We start from the raw sequence: 17,967 nt of genomic DNA, 5'->3' as shown, positions 1-17,967 counted from the left end.
ATCTTAGAGAAGTCTTTAATAAATCGCCTGTAAAACCCCGCGTGTCCTAAAAAGCTTCTGACATCTCTTACTGATTTAGGGGGTCGCAGCTGGACCATTACTTCGATCTTGGCCTTGTCGACCTCTATCCCGTTTTCTGAGATCTTGTGTCCTAAAACTATCCCCTCCTGGACCATGAAGTGGCACTTTTCCCAGTATAGCACTAGATCGGTTTCCTCGCACCTTTTTAGCACCTTGCAGAGGTTTGATAGACATGACGAGAAAGAGTCTCCATATACCGAAAAATCGTCCATGAAAACCTCGACCATTTCTTCTATTAAGTCAGAGAAAATAGGCATCATGCATCTTTGGAAAGTTGCGGGAGCGTTGCATAAACCGAAAGGCATTCTTTTGTAGGCAAAAGTCCCATAAGGGCAGGTGAACGTTGTCTTCTCCTGGTCAGCAGGATATATCAGGATTTGGAAAAACCCACTGTACCCGTCTAGGAAGCAGTAGTAAGGGTGGTTAGCCAGTCGCTCCAGCATCTGGTCTATGAAAGATAGGGGGAAATGATCCTTCCTTGAAGATGCGTTGAGCTTCCTGTAGTCAATATACATTCGATGACCAGTTATTGTCCTTGTGGGTATTAGCTCATCTTTCTCGTTCTTGAAGACGGTGATCCCTCCTTTTTTTGGAACGCAGTGCACTGGGGACACCCAAGTGCTATCGGAGATAGGGTAAATAACTCCAGCATCGAGCAGCTTCAGAATCTCCTTTTTGACCACTTCTTTCAGATTTGGATTTAGGCGACGTTGAGGCTCTATACTAGAGTACGATTCATCTTCAAGGTTTATCCGGTGGGTACACAGATCAGGGGATATACCCTTGATATCATCTAAAGTATAACCTATTGCTCTCCTATAATTTCTTAATTGGGTGCAGAGCAATTTCAGCTCCTTTTCAGGAAAGCTAGAGTTAATGATTACTGGATAGGTCGAATTAGGTCCTAAGAAAACGTACCTTAGCCCATCTGGAAGAGGTTTCAGCTCCACTTTAGGCGCCTTAGATTCCAGCCAATCATCCGGTGATTTGGGGTTGCTGCTCGAGGTGATGCCCGATCACTCTACTTGGTGGGGCGATCGGGTTGGTGTTCGGATTGGTTGGTGTCGAGCAACTGCAGGACATGACATAAGAGTTTACGACTGACGTGTCCAGGCTTCTTTCGTTTAGTACCACTTCCTCTTTGTCAGCTTCCCTCACGTTCTCACTTAGCTCTGGTTCGATGACATCTAGATAAGTATTAAGCAACTCTTTGTAGAGCTCCGTTTCTTGATGCACGAATCCCTCCTTACCATCATTTGTCAGTGCCGTTTGCAAACAATCTCCTATCGCTATCTCCTGAAACGACTCATCACACAATCTTTCTAACTCTTCTATCCGGAAGGTTTGCCCAGCTATTGTAGGTTTTTTCATAGTCTCCCGGATGTCAAACTGCATAGTGAGGTCTTCCCCGAGCTTCAGATCGATCTTTCTGTTCCTCACATCAATCATTGCTCCCGCGGTGGCTAAAAATGGTCGGCCCAAGATAAGCTGGTCCCTTGGCTCCACATCCTTTTCCAACACTACAAAGTCGGTTGGTACGTCTACTGACCTTACTTTGACCGGCAGATCTTCCAAAACTCCTCTTGGCGACCTCATAGTACGATCAGCTAGAACCAGATGGATGTCGGTAGGGGTGAATTTCTCAAATCCGAGACGTTTAGCTACAGTGAGTGGCATCAAGCTGACTGATGCTCCCAGATCTCAAAGACATCTTCCGAACTTCAATGGTCCAATCGAGCAAGGTGAGGTAAAAGATCCGGGATCGCTGAGCTTCTTAGGTGCGACAGTCCTCTGGATTATCGCAATGCACTCATGATTGAGTATAACCATCCCCTGTACTTGCTTGATCCGCTCCATAAATGCGTCCTTCAGGAATTTCTGGTAAGGGGGAATCAAAGTGAAGGCGTCCATCAGGGGCATGCGAAGTTCGAGTTCTTGCATCTGTTTTTCGAACAATGCCTTGTACTTCTCCAGTAGTTCCTTGCGAAATCGTCCAGGGAATGGCAGAGGCGGCTTGTAAGGTGGGGGAATGAATTTCCTTTCTTTCTGCTTTTCGTTTCCCGGGTTGTTTGCAGGAGGTGGAGGTACTGGAGGGTCAACCCGATCACCTGTCCGAGTAGTGTGATCGGGTAGAGGATCAGGTTGAGCATCGGGTGAGTGGCTCTGTTGCTCAGCAGGAGTAGTCTGTTCACTAAGATCCTCCGCATCTTGAACATTATTGTCCGCGGTGATGTCTGGTGGTGCTGTTCGAGGGGCTAATTGTCGGCCACTGCGTAAGGCGATCGCCTTTGCAAACTCCGTGTGGCTGTATGATGTGGAAGCCGAGTTATCTGTACACCTGGATTCTTGATCCCAATGCATCAAATTGTTTATGCAGTTCTTGGAAATTGGCTGATAGACGACATGCGAGATTGTCGAAGCGTGCATTAATGCTAATCATGTCAGTCTTCTGAGTGTATAGGACTGTGTGCATCAAGGATAGAAAATCCAGCGAAGACGAACTCGATGGGGGTATCGGGTGCTGCATCGGGTTTGTGTAAGGTATAGTCAGGTTCGGCCTGAAGTTGTTGTACCCTCTGTTGTGCCCTCCTTGGTTTTTGATGTAGTTAACATCCTCTAGCTGCATAGTCTCTCCATCTTGTTGTTGAAACTGCTCTTCCTCTGATATAGCATGTACATGCTTCTGCTGGTTGAGGAGCTGATCGAGCTTGTCATTGAGGGCTTTCATGTCCCTCTTGTACTTGGCATCTTCCTCTCCTGTAGATCGCACAGAGCGATCATAATCCTCATTGTAGTTGCCATCAGATTAAGCCAAGTTCTCAACTAGGTCCCAACCTTCATCAACATCCTTGTTGAGGAAGTTACCATTGCTTGCGGTGTCCAGCAACATCTGTATCTTGGGTACCACTCCTCTGTAGTAATGAAGCATTACTGAAACCGTGATGTGGACATCGAGTAGTGTACCCCTTGAAACGTTCCCAAGCTTCATTGAACGTTTCGTTGTTCCTCTGTACAAAGTTGGAAATTTCATTTCGCAGCCTTGCGGTTTTGGAGTTTGAGAAGAATTTGGTCAGGAATGCCTTCCTGCACGCTTCCCAAGTGGTGATGGATTCCTTAGGGAGCGATTTCTCCCAGATGTGTGCTTTATCTCCCAAAGAGAATGGGAAAAGCCTGAGCTTGAATCCATCTTCACTAACTCTATTTATCTTAGTTAGGCTACAGAGCCTATCAAATTCATCCAGATGATCCAATGGGTCCTCTATTGGCAGTCCATGAAACTTGTTGCTCTATATCATCTGGATGAGACTACTCTTTATCTCAAAATTGTTGTTCTGCACAACTGGTGGCACAATGCCATTCCTCTGAGTGTGAGTAGTCGGAGAATCTCCTGCTCCTATGTTGGTCCTTGCTTGAGGAGCTGGTGGACTGTTCTGATTATTCATCGTCTCCTCAATGGTTGCTAGTTCCGGTTGAACTGGTTGTTGTCTGAGTAGCCGAGGTCTGTCGATGTTGTCGATGAAAGGACTCAGGTTCTGGCTACCTCTGGATCATGTTTGCATGCACATGCAAGTATCCGAGTGTGTACACGAGAATCAACTCGATCTAGGTGATCGAGTGACGGGTCGGGTGGGTGCTCGGGTTGTACCTGAGATTCAAAACAAACAAAAGCGAAAGCAAACAAGTCAGTTTCCCAAACAAATATAAACAAACGAACTTGATCTAGCAAGTCCTGAAATCCTAAACGTAGCAAAATTAAACAACCAAATGGCAACGGCGCCAAATTGATAGACTAGTTTTTCACCAAGGGTATCAATATCCTATGCAGTTGTAGTACAAAAGGTTATCAATCCAAATGGTTGTTATGCTAGCAGATAGGATGCAATCAGAGTCAAGCAAGTCAAGCCAAGTAATAGAGGGGGTTTGGTTCTAATAGTCCTAATATAAACAAAGTAAAAGAATATAAACAAGTAAACCACTCGACCTAAGCACTCGATGCAAGCAATCGAGTACAGGATCGAGTGGGCAAGTGAACTATGAACAGCTCGAGGTATTACTCGATGCAGGTTATCGTGTACCTGATCGGGTAAGTGGTCGAGTAAGTAAGGAAAATGCAAGAAATGAAATACGAAAATTCCTAAGGATGGGGGTAATCGAATCCTAGGTGTTCTAGACCAATACAGATGCCTTACATGCCTCAAGCAATTATTTCCTAGACAATGAACCTCTAAAACCTTGTCACCACACTGTCGCACTAGCAACAATCAACCTTGAACATATTACCACACTGTCGCACTAGCAATATAAACAAGCAGGCATTAAGAACAATTCATTTTTGTCAGTATACTTAGACTTATCTGATTTTGTCACTCAAAGTTAAGTATACCTCTAGCATTGACCTAATCAAACATTTTATCTACTCCTTTCGGCCTGTAGCATTGTAAACGCCCTAGATCTAATCTCAACCTTTCGGTCTGTTGACAGCATTAAGAACATCAACCTAGAAGGAAATCTATCAAACATAACAATCAACTAAGACATCCTAACCGATCAAGAACACCTAATCATCTATCCCATCCCTAGAAACTTTGCTACACTACTCGGACATAGAAACAAATAACAAAACAATAGAAATAAACGAAAATGACATTATTAAAGAGATAGAGTATAGTAGAAAAGAGTATGGGATAAAGATCTAAGAAAAACTACAAAATAAAAGTACAAAAACAAGAAAAATATGTTGAGTCGCTCAGTTCTCTCACAGAAGCTCTCGCTCTCTGGTTTGAGGGTCTGGGGCGTGCTCCTCTGTGAGCTAGGGAAAGAGGGAGTTTATATATGGAAACCCATTTGACCTAGCTTCCCAGACCTGCCCGATGGTCTACTCGATGGGGTACACGAGGCTTGAGTTGGGTAACTCCTCGGGTGGATCTTCGGGTTGCTCCTCGCGCTCTTGAATCCTCTTTGATCGTGTTGGGGTTCGGACTTGTTCTTGTAGCTCGATGGCTCCTTCGGGTNATTCCTAAGGATGGGGGTAATCGAATCCTAGGTGTTCTAGACCAATACAGATGCCTTACATGCCTCAAGCAATTATTTCCTAGACAATGAACCTCTAAAACCTTGTCACCACACTGTCGCACTAGCAACAATCAACCTTGAACATATTACCACACTGTCGCACTAGCAATATAAACAAGCAGGCATTAAGAACAATTCATTTTTGTCAGTATACTTAGACTTATCTGATTTTGTCACTCAAAGTTAAGTATACCTCTAGCATTGACCTAATCAAACATTTTATCTACTCCTTTCGGCCTGTAGCATTGTAAACGCCCTAGATCTAATCTCAACCTTTCGGTCTGTTGACAGCATTAAGAACATCAACCTAGAAGGAAATCTATCAAACATAACAATCAACTAAGACATCCTAACCGATCAAGAACACCTAATCATCTATCCCATCCCTAGAAACTTTGCTACACTACTCGGACATAGAAACAAATAACAAAACAATAGAAATAAACGAAAATGACATTATTAAAGAGATAGAGTATAGTAGAAAAGAGTATGGGATAAAGATCTAAGAAAAACTACAAAATAAAAGTACAAAAACAAGAAAAATATGTTGAGTCGCTCAGTTCTCTCACAGAAGCTCTCGCTCTCTGGTTTGAGGGTCTGGGGCGTGCTCCTCTGTGAGCTAGGGAAAGAGGGAGTTTATATATGGAAACCCATTTGACCTAGCTTCCCAGACCTGCCCGATGGTCTACTCGATGGGGTACACGAGGCTTGAGTTGGGTAACTCCTCGGGTGGATCTTCGGGTTGCTCCTCGCGCTCTTGAATCCTCTTTGATCGTGTTGGGGTTCGGACTTGTTCTTGTAGCTCGATGGCTCCTTCGGGTACATGCTCGAGTTGTCCTTGTGTTTCCCCATTTTTGGCTCTTTAGCACCTGTTTTCATCCAATATATGCAAATGCAGAAATGCAACACCCTAAATGCTCTAAAACTTGATTCCTACAGTAAATGGTCTAAAAATGCTAAGTAAGAGGTATGAACAATGCAAAATATGGACAAAAAAGAATGCTAAAAACATGTAAATTAGAGTGTTATCACATCCCTACTACTGTTTCCTTGATGGGTATAGTGGATTCTTCCAAATCCCTATCCACCCAAATGATCAGGAAAAGACAACATTTACTTGTCTTTATGGTACTTTTGCCTACAGGCGCATGCCATTTGGTTTGTGCAATGCTCATGCTACCTTTCAAAGGTGCATGACATCAATTTTCTCGGATTTGATTGAGGAGTTAGTGGAAGTGTTTATGGACGACTTCTCTGTATACGGTTCCACTTTCTCCTCCTGTTTGTTGAAGATGTGTAGGGTACTGACGCGATGTGAGGAGACGAACCTCGTGCTGAACTGGAAGAAATGCCACTTCATGGTTGAGGAAGGGATCGTTCTGGGACACAAGATTTCTGAGAAAGGAATTAAGGTTGACAAAGCTAAGATTGAGGTCATGGTTCAGCTTCAACCTCCCAAGACAGTGAAGGACATCAGAAGCTTTCTGGGACATGCTGGGTTTTACAGGAGATTCATCAAGGACTTCTCAAAAATTGCGAGACCTTTGACAAGGTTGTTGTGCAAGGAGGTTGAGTTCAAATTCGATGCAGCATGTTTGTAAGCTTTCAGCAAGATCAAAGAGGCCTTGGTTTCAGAACCCATAGTGAAAGCTCCGAATTGGGATCATCCGTTTGAGATTATGTGTGATGCTTCAGTCTTCGCAGTTGGAGCAGTTCTGGGACAGCGTATTGACAAGAAGCTTCATGTCATCTACTACGCGAGTCGCACCTTGGATGAGACTCAAGGAAGGTATGCTACGACAGAGAAGGAACTCCTAGCAGTTGTGTTTGCATTCAAAAAATTCAGGAGTTATCTGGTTGGTTCGAAGGTCATTGTGTACACCGATCATGCTGCTCTAAGACACATTTACTCGAAAAAGGATCCCAAGCCAAGACTGTTGAGGTGGATCTTGCTTCTTCAGGAGTTTAACATAGAGATAGTTGACAAGAAAGGCATAGAAAACGGAGTTGCAGATCATTTGTCTAGAATGAGGATTGAAGATGCTGTCCCCATAGACGATTCAATGCCTAGGGAACAACTTCTGGTCGCCCAGGCTTGTGAGCCGATGCATGACACAGGGGTTGAGAACCTCAGAATCAGATGCATGGCGATCACTTCTGAGATTCCACCATGGTATGCAGATGTTGTGAACTACAAGGTTTGTGGGGAAGTTCATGATGACATGGATCCCTACAGGAAGAAAAAGTTTTTCAGAGAGGTCAACCACTACTTCTGGGATGAACCCTATATGTACAAGAGAGATTCTGATGGTCTGTTCAGAAGATGCATAGCAGAAGGGGAACTGCAGGGAGTGCTTGAACACTGTCACGGTTCCAATTATGGAGGTCACTTCGCCACATTCAAGACAGCTCAGAAGGTTCTCCAAGCAGGTCTCTGGTGGCCAACCTTGTTCAAGGACACTCACAGTTTCATCACCAAGTGNAGGAAGGTATGCTACGACAGAGAAGGAACTCCTAGCAGTTGTGTTTGCATTCAAAAAATTCAGGAGTTATCTGGTTGGTTCGAAGGTCATTGTGTACACCGATCATGCTGCTCTAAGACACATTTACTCGAAAAAGGATCCCAAGCCAAGACTGTTGAGGTGGATCTTGCTTCTTCAGGAGTTTAACATAGAGATAGTTGACAAGAAAGGCATAGAAAACGGAGTTGCAGATCATTTGTCTAGAATGAGGATTGAAGATGCTGTCCCCATAGACGATTCAATGCCTAGGGAACAACTTCTGGTCGCCCAGGCTTGTGAGCCGATGCATGACACAGGGGTTGAGAACCTCAGAATCAGATGCATGGCGATCACTTCTGAGATTCCACCATGGTATGCAGATGTTGTGAACTACAAGGTTTGTGGGGAAGTTCATGATGACATGGATCCCTACAGGAAGAAAAAGTTTTTCAGAGAGGTCAACCACTACTTCTGGGATGAACCCTATATGTACAAGAGAGATTCTGATGGTCTGTTCAGAAGATGCATAGCAGAAGGGGAACTGCAGGGAGTGCTTGAACACTGTCACGGTTCCAATTATGGAGGTCACTTCGCCACATTCAAGACAGCTCAGAAGGTTCTCCAAGCAGGTCTCTGGTGGCCAACCTTGTTCAAGGACACTCACAGTTTCATCACCAAGTGTGATGCTTGTCAGAGGATGGGCAACATCACAAGGAGGAACGAGATGCCACAGAATCCGATCCTTGAAGTGGAGATATTTGATGTTTGGGGTATAGACTTCATGGGACCTTTCAACCCTCCATCAAATGGTAATGTCTATATTCTGGTGGCAGTTGATTACGTTTCCAAGTGGGTTGAAGCCATTGCCAGTCCTACCATTGATCACAAGGATGTTCTGAAGCTGTTCAAAAGTATAATTTTTCCAAGGTATGGGATACCCAGAGCGGTAATCAGTGATGGTGGAACTCACTTCATCAACAAGGTGTTTGAGAGTATGCTGCGAAAGTATGGGGTCAAGCACAAGGTGTCTACTGCATATCACCCTCAGACCAGCGGGCAGGTTCAAGTCTCGAATAAGCAAATCAAGGGTATCTTGTCAAGGATTGATGGGGTTTCGAAGAAAGATTGGTCCGTCAAGTTGGATGAGACTCTCTGGGCGTATTGGACAGCTTTCAAAGCGCCGATAGGAAGAACACCATTTCAGTTCATCTATGGTAAAGCATGTCATCTCCCTGTAGAGGTTGAGTATAAAGCACTCTCGGCTATCAAGTTGCTGAACTTGGAAATTGACACAGCTCAGGCTAAGAGAACTCTTGACATCCACGAGTTGGAAGAAATAAGACTTCATGCTTATGAGAGTTCCAATATTTACAAGGAAACGACAAAGAATTTTCATGACAAGAAAATTATTGTCAAGGAGCTCAAGCCTGGAGATCAGGTTTTGCTGTTCAATTCCAGACTTAAGTTATTTCCTGGAAACCTTAAGTCTAGGTGGTCTATAATTAAACCCCCCCCTTCTTTCCTCTCTTCACTCGAGCACACCCTCCCTATAATTAAACCCCCTCCCTTCATTCTCCCCACCCACCAACCATTTTCTATCAACTTCACTCTCTATCCTTTGCCTAGTCCGAGACCAGCTACTATCTCACTCCCGATCGAGCCGTCTTCATTCAACCCGGTCGAACCACCGTCGTCATCGACTGTCCAACTGTTCCACTCGATCCTCCACGAGACTCACTCGAGCCATTGCACGCCGTCACTCTCCGCCATCCCGGGACAGTGTCCGTTCGAGCCGTCAAACTGAAGGTCCACTCGAGCTGGATCTGGAACTCTCGCTCGAGTTGCCGACCCGTCACCACTTGACCCTCCACGTTTGAGCGGTACTACGCCGACTCGACCCCGCCGAATCAACCCTGCACGTACCACGCCGACTCGACCTTGCACGTACCACACTGACTCGACCAGCGTGAAGCTGCTGACCGCCAAACTTCTTCAATTGAGTTCTCAATCGAGCCAGTCTCGTCAATCCTATCAAAGCTACTCCGGTCGACCCAATCTTACTCCACATGCTCCCGCTCTCTACACCGTCACGCGCTGACACTCGAGCCAACACGTTGCGACTTGACCCCAGTGTACTGTTCACGTTCTGACTCGATCCGAAGAACTCGCCACGCTCGAGCCGACCAGTTTTGCCACCGACCCCGACCTGTCACGTGATTGGAAGCGCCACGACATTTACTTCGTCGAAAACAAAGGCGATGAACCTGAGAAGTCTAGTGTTGCGTTACTTCCCGAAGGCGGTTGCCAGTGCATTTTACGCCAAGGATGTTAAGGGATACATTACGTACGGCAAACCTGAGATGATCGATCTAGCACTAAAGGGACTCTCGTTCACTGCCATGGATTGCACCGCATTGCAAGGTGACATGTTCAACACTCCTGTCTCACTCTACCTTCTCAACTACATTCTGTCCTACAAAACTTGGGTTTCAAGACTCAACAAAAACAGCACCCCTGGCGTAATGTGTATGGGAGGCGTAGTGACTTGGTTTCTTGAGGCTGCTGGTGTACCCCTACAATCCGAGCCGCACCCACCATGCTGGATAGACATAAACAACTTGCGGCAGCTACGAACTTTGGAATGGGCTTGAGGAATGGACGATTACTCTACAAGTTCGTGCATCCTGCGGTCGGTCCCTCGAGGTTACTCCCCCCTTGCGTCGACTTGACTACAATCTTGATCGGAGAGCATATCGAGTTCATCCCTCCCGCAGATACCCTATACAATTCTGAAGCTGATGAGGAACATGTTGACGTCGCGGAAGAAGGAGCTGATCCGATGGAGGAAGACGCAGTTTAGTACTGCCCTGAGCAATTCTACTTTGAGGAGTACTCTGAACAAAGAATGGGCAAAGGGGTCAAAGCAGCTCATGAACGCCTCAACAAGCTTCAGCGATGGGGGAAGGCAAGAGACAAGGCACTCAGCAGCTTCACCAAGACTTTCACGAACTTCATGCGTAAGTTTAGCTGCTCGACTTCCACAACCGCCATCCCTAGGTCTATCCCCGAGGAAGAAAGACCCATGCCAGGATGTGCCTCCGCGACCCTAGAGCGAGAACCTTCTCTGATTCCCTCTCCAGCAAGTCAATCTTCATATGTGCCTCGGGAGCGTCAGCCTTCACCCGCTCCTTCACGCCATTAATTGTTGTCTAAACACTCCAAATTCATCCTGAACTCTTACAATTAGTCAAATGCATTGNGTAGACGCGGTTCGCGAGGTTCTAGAGCCTCCTCTAGTCACCGATCAACGCGTCGTTCTGCAGCTCGAGATGAGCATGAGGTTGAGGTTGAGGTTGAGCAGCAAGTTGAAGCTCAGGGTGAACATCAGGGTATGCACGGGGTTGAGCAACAAATCGAACAACAAGGTGATTATCAGCCTACAGAGGTTGTTGTATTGGTATCGGACCATGGTGAGTCCAGAGTCGATGACATGCAGTGTGACGAGCAGCCGAACATGTACCAGAACACGCAAGCGGTTGAGTAGCAAGTCGACCAACCAGCTGAGGTCACTCCCACGGATCCCGAACAAGGCGAAGGACAAAGTCAGTATCACGCTCCACCTTGGGCGAGCACGGACTCCTTCTTCTACTACTAAGGTACTCCTACCTTCTCTTTTTAAATACCATTTCATTCATGCATTGTTTTTGCTGTGATTCTCAAATCCTTCTGCGAATTTCTCTTACACAGGAGACTGTGTAATTTAAGTTTGGGGGAGGGTTTGAGATGATGTTGTGTTTTGTGATTCTTATTTCATATTTTTGTATCATATCTTGTTTGAGTGTGCATTCATTTATTTGCATAGAAAAACCAAAAAAATTGAAAAAAAAATGAAAAATAATTTCTACAAAAATAGAGTGTTCATGTAGTTTGGAAACACATATGTTTGGTTGGCGAATGATGAATGATGTATGGAATGGTAACTTATGAATGAATGGATGGCAGGGTGTTTCAATTCCCCTTATGTTGTTGTAATATAAGAGGTGTCAATCCAATCTGAGTGTTTGTGAACAATCAAGATGTGCATATAAGTCTAAGTCAAGCCAGATATAAAGGATGTTTGTCACTAACAACCTATTGCAGAATGTAAAAGCTGAATGGACAAGATACTAAATGTAATGGAACAGAATGATTATGGCAATAATGAAACTAGAACAGAGATCAAACTATAGTAATGCAAGTAATGAACTAATGCAAGACAAGTAATGAACAGGACACTAAGTGAATGCAACAGAAATGCAACTAAAATGAAACAGGAAGTGAGACAGGACAACTACAAAGCATAAACAAGAATTCTGGGGATGAACTCGAGCAAGCACTCGATCGAGTGTAGATCGAGTGCAGGGTCGAGCTGGACAAATACGCAAAATAGAGCAACAGAAGAAAAACAGAGCAATACCAAAACGAATCAAACAACAATCAAACAACAGGATTTAAGCTTAGAAATCAATAAACAAGGAAGGTCTTGAGGAGGGATTCATGGGCTGGACTAATGATTGAGGTCATCTAACTTGGTCAACAAATCTCAAACAACTTGAGTTAATCTCTAGACATATATTTCTAAGACAAATTTAATCCATTCTCATGGCAAGAAACAATCAAACTCATGCATCTCTAGACTTGTTCTCACAAAGTAAAGAATCTACATAAGCAGGCATTAAGCAATATGTCAAATACCAAACAAGACCTCTAATCTCTTAGCAAGTCTAATGGTAAGCTCTAGATCTCTTAGCAAGTCTAAACAAAAACGAATATTAACCTTACATAATAAGGAAAGTGGAAATTGAAACCACTTGCTTGTTGACATGCGTTATTGCCTGCGAAAGTTTAGCAATGGAGTATGGAGAATGTAAAATTTTATTATATGACGTATAAGTTGTTAATTGATTTTTGTTTTGTAGTTGAGAACCTAGATGAAACATGCATTATTGTGAGTGTAAATATGTGATCAGGATGGAATGCAACCCTTATGATGTTGTAGCATAAAGGATGTCAATCCATAAAGGGTGATTATGCAAGAACTCAAGATGCAGACATATATTCAAGTTAAGCCAAGTATGAATGATGGTTTAACTAACAACCTAATGACAGAATGATAAATGTAATAAACTAATAACTTAAACAGTACTAATGCTAATGGTAAATGAAATAAAACAAGGCAAGAACAGTGCAATGATAGAGCAAATGCAAATTAAACTAAACAAGAATGAAACAGAGCATAAACAAAACCAAGCTAGATGTGCTCGACTATGTGCTCGACCAGACAGTACGGACTGTGGGTCGAGTACTCAGAATAAAGAACAGAAACAAATCAAAAAACTTTAGCAGATCAGAAAGTAAATAAGCAAGATGAAATTAACAGATAATCAATAAACAAGGTAGGCTCTCAGAGATGGATTCATGGGCTAATCTAAAGTTATGGCTTCTTAAACTGATCAACAAACCTCAAACAATGAGCTATCTCTAGACAATGATCTCATAAACTTACTAATCCATTCTCATGACAATAGCAATCAAGTTTAGTAACATCCTAACCCAACTCTCATTTGTGAAACCAAACTAAACAGGCAATACAGATTCAGATCATTATATGTCAAAAACCACCCTAGACAACTAATCTCTTAGGCTAGGCATAGTAATCTCCAACAGATGCATTATCTGTTCCACCTTATGACACAGAGAAGAGAGTAATTTCTAGTTAATATTTCTGACTATAGTTATGTCCATGTCCATGTAAAAGGGAGACCGAGAAAGAAAGAAATAGATAGCGGTCAAACCTGTCAGTTGTACAACTAATAGCTCCACATACACTTTTCGACGTATGTGTGTAAAAATGTGGACGAATTCTCCAAGTTCTTTTCCCGAAACTGTAGTGCATGTTTTCTTGGGTTCTACTTGAAATGCGTCCTTAAGGTAGAGGTTGATCGCGTCCCTCCTTGTTGCCAAACCAGCTTCCTTATCCAATATAACAGATGGGAACTCCCAAAGACCAGCAAGCAGACCCTCTTCAGGTCTCTTTACAAGAACAAATCTACCTCCTGATTGGTTTCTCTCCAGGTTCAGTATTTCCAAAACACATACGGAACAAAAGTCGCACCTTGGCTTGGCCTTGACCACTTTTGTAGGATAATTTGTCATGGAAATGATTCTATTCTCCAGGGAAAGTGAATATGCACGGCATTGGCTGGAAACAGGACAAGAAGAGCAACTTGGCTTTGAAACAGTACATAGAGTAGCACCAAGCTCCATCAGAGATTGGTTGAAATCTCCAGGACGTGAAGGATCCACTAGCTGGGCAGCTAGTTTCCTGACAAAGAGAAATTATTTATTTATCCTCTATTTTATTATTGTCTCAATAGTAAGACATCCAAGAAAAATGCAAAAGTTTTTTCACCAAAAATTCCTGGCTGTAAGCCGGTCTTTTGGATTAGCTGAGATGGCCTTTAGTCTAGCAAGCACTCTTATCAAGTTTCCATCAACAACAGGTACCGCCTGGAACAGAATAAGTGCCAAAAGATGTAAGGATAGTTACTTAATGTCTTACATATATGACTGAAAAAAATAAAACTGACTAAGCTATTGAAAGCAATAGAGGCAATTGCTCCCTAGACAACCTAAACATTGGTATGATGCAAGGAAGCTTAAAATCTTATCTTAATTTCTCAGAACAAGAACATCATAGAGAACAGCAAATTTGGAAGAGATATTTAAACAATCAATCTTGATCAATCTAAACAGCCATAACCCTAAACTAACATAATCCATCTCTAAAATCCTAATCCACTACTCAGAAACACAAAACATGATGAACAAGAACACAAACCCAGAAAATGATAAAACTAACATGAGTGATGTTTAAACCCAGAAACACAAAGCATGATGAACAAGAGATTGGATTAGCTTAGAAGTGATGTTCATTGTTTAGGGACGGTTTACTTGTGGCATGTGAAACACGCTATAGACTAAGATACTCCACCGACATCAATTATCCTATCCTTAGGACTTCTTTTTTTCTGATTTTTATTACATTCTTGGAACCGTTTCTGATCTTGCAATTTGATTCTTGTTTAGACTCGTTTCTATTTTTATTCATTTTCGCTACTTGTCTTGCATTCTCGTTTCTAGTTCTGTGACTCATTTCCATTTTGCATTTTGACCATTCTAGGATTGTTAGAAAAACAATCTATTTGAATTGGCTTGACTTGTGATTGCTTGATAACTATAGAGATTGGTAATGGCTGTTACTTGTGGCTATAGAGATTTTGACTTTAAAATTTTAGCTGTAGAGAATTTGGCTGTAAATGCTTTGACTGTAAAAACTTTTACTGTTAAAATCTGATTGTTTATCAACAATTGGTAACGGCTGTTACTTGTGGCTATAGAGATTTTGACTTTAAAATTTTAATCGTAGAGAATTTGGCTGTAAATGCTTTGACTGTAAAAACTTTTACTGTTAAAATCTGATTGTTTATCAACAACTTCTAAAGTTGTAGCTGTTATTTTTAATTTTTTATTAATAATAAACAGAAATTATAGCAGAATATAATTCATAACAATTTAATAACAGAAATAAATTTTATTAATGTTAAATTAAATTTTTTTAAATGTATGTCAATAAAATATGTGATTTTGATTGAAAATTTTATTTTCTTTTGTTTTTGGTGATTGATTTTTAATTGTTTTGAATGTTTTTTATATTGAGTAGTAATATGACCAGTCAAAAATCCATTAAACACTAGCCAATGTATTGTGTTGAATGTTATTCTCTTATTAATGATGAATTTTATAAACTCTTTTACATCATTATTAATGATGATGATGGAAAAATAAAAATAAAAATATTGATATGGATCTTAAAAGAAAGAGAAGAAAATAAGAATAATTAATTTGTAAAAATAAAATATGTAATATATATATATATTTTTTTGGAGAGCTTTTAAATATAATAGGGAGAAAAAAAGAATGCTTTTAAAATTAGCTGATTTTATAGCGTTGGTGCTTTTAAAAAAGAAGGAAAAAACTAAAGTAGCTATTAAAACTTAAAAAAATAATAAAGTCATAAATGCCTGATTAGCAAATAAAATGTTTTTACAACTTTTAAATGCTTTTAAAGTGTTAGAAGCCTTCACCAATTGGAGCCTAAATTCTTCATGTACCTTGGGACTCATTCGCTAGTGTGGGCGATTAGAAAGGACGGTTCCCGGAACAAAATCAATCTGATGTTGAATATCACGAAGGGAAGGTAACCCATTTGGTAAATCAGATGAAAATATATCAGTAAACTCAGCCAATAAACTCTTTACCCATGGAACTGCCGTTGGCGAAGTCACTGAAGCCTTTGAGACGGAATTAGCTGCTAGTAACACCACCGCAAAGCCAACATGTTTAAATTCTTCCTCAAACACTGCAGAAGAACAAAACAACACATTATCAATTCATGGGGTGACAACTTCCTGCTTTGGATCGGTCTTCTCGGAAAGAAGTGCCAGTGTTGACACGTCCGGACTTGGAAGCAACATAATCCTGCGATTATCAAAAACAAAACTATAAATGTTTGTTTTGCCACTATGAGAGATGTCACGATCATACTGCCAAAGACGACCCAACAACGGATGTCCTACGTTAAAAATTTGAAATAAATTGAAACTGACTATTTTTGTGGTGTGGTGGTGAATGATGTATGGAATGATGACTTATGAATGAATGGATGTCAGGGTGTTTCAATTCCCCTTATGCAATTGTAGTATAAGAGGTGTCAATCCAATCTGAGTGTTTGTGAACAATCAAGATGTGCATATTAGTCTAAGTCAAGCCAGATCTAAAGGTTGTTTGTCACTAACAATGCTATGATGAAATGGAAAGTGCAGAAAGTAAAACTACAAGAACTAGGAGCTAAATGCAAATGGAACAGAGTGATTATGACAAACAGAAATAGAAACTATGGAAATGCAAGTATTGAACTAATGCAAGGTAAGTAATGAACAGGATACTAAATGAATGCAACAGAAATGCAACTAGGGTGAAACAGGACAAACACAAATCATAAACACAAGTTCTGGGTTGGAACTCGAGCAAGCACTCGATCGAGTGCTGATCGAGTGCAGGGTCGAGCTGGACAAATACGCAAAACAGAGCAACACAAGAAAAACAGAGCAATACCAAAACGAATCAAACAACGATCAAACAACAGGATTTAAGCTAAGAAATCAATAAACAAGGAAGGTCTTGAGGAGGGATTCATGGGCTGGACTATGATTGAGGTCATCTAACTTGGTCAACAAATCTCAAACAACTTGAGCTAATCTCTAGACATATATTTCTAAGACATGTTTAATCCACTCTCATGGCAAGAAACAATCAAACTCATGCATCTCTAGACTTGTTCTCACAAAGTAAAGAATCTACACAAGCAGGCATTAAGCAATATGTCAAAAATCAAACAAGACTTCTAATCTCTTAGCAAGCCTAATGATAGTCTCTAGATCTAGCCTTATCTATGCTCCTTAGACATTGGTGTGATGCTAAGAGGCTTGAAATCAGATCCTACCCTCTCAGATATAGGATCAGCATTAAGAACATCTAGCCTAGAAGAGATCTACAACAATCAAGCTTGACCAAATCAAACAAACCTCAAACACAACCCAGCCTAACCCATCCTCAAGATCCTAAGCAACTACTCACAACCATACATGATGAACATCAAAATCATAAACCCAGAAAATACTGAAACTTGCATCATTAGAAAGATAAATCAAAGATCTACAATATTGAAGAAAGAACCAAACTCAAATTCTCAATATTAAGAAAGTTATGAAACCAACAATATTGAAGAATTTAGTCTTTTTCTCCCTTTAAAAGAAGTACAAGATCTAAGAAAATAAAAGTGCAAAAGGAATAATTCTAAAAAAGATAAAAACTAGGTTTTTGACTCTCTAAAAAGATGGACTCTTTTGGTGGCTGCAGATACATGCTCTTATATAGAAAAATGTAGTGGAAGCCCTAAAAATGCTAGAAGACAAAATAGCCAGGCGGCTCGACCAACTCGACCTGATGCTCGGTCGAGTGACCGGTCGAGTTGGCTCCTCTTGTGCTCCTCCCACTCGGTCGAGTCCCTCTCAGCACACGGTCGAGTGTCTGGTCGAGTGGGCAGTCGAGTTGGACTCCGGACCTTGGTTCTTCAGCCTTAGCTCTCTTGCTTTCTCCTCATGATTGCTTCACTTCTCCTCAGCATTGCTTCCATGCTCCTTAAGCTCCA

At 41.8% G+C, this 17,967-nt stretch overlaps 1 protein-coding gene across 1 annotated transcript in view; it reads right to left on the bottom strand.

Annotated features, from left to right (window-relative positions):
* The window catches only part of LOC109132411 (adenine DNA glycosylase-like), a 17,413-nt gene continuing 12,784 nt past the window's right edge, over positions 13,339-17,967 (bottom strand). The window contains exons 2-8 of the mRNA XM_019244017.1: positions 16,302-16,329; positions 16,199-16,235; positions 15,908-16,116; positions 14,285-14,317; positions 14,107-14,204; positions 13,490-14,019; positions 13,339-13,379 (exon numbers count right to left, since the gene is read on the bottom strand). Of these exons, the coding sequence (XP_019099562.1) occupies positions 13,339-13,379; positions 13,490-14,019; positions 14,107-14,204; positions 14,285-14,317; positions 15,908-16,116; positions 16,199-16,235; positions 16,302-16,329 (976 nt within the window). The remainder of the gene's footprint in view (positions 13,380-13,489; positions 14,020-14,106; positions 14,205-14,284; positions 14,318-15,907; positions 16,117-16,198; positions 16,236-16,301; positions 16,330-17,967) is intronic.

The sequence above is a fragment of the Camelina sativa genome, chromosome 4 (assembly GCF_000633955.1).
Source record: "Camelina sativa cultivar DH55 chromosome 4, Cs, whole genome shotgun sequence".
Lineage (NCBI taxonomy): Eukaryota > Viridiplantae > Streptophyta > Magnoliopsida > Brassicales > Brassicaceae > Camelina > Camelina sativa.
The sequence above is the reverse complement of the archived record's forward strand: the minus strand, read 5'-3'. Positions and strand labels throughout refer to the sequence as shown.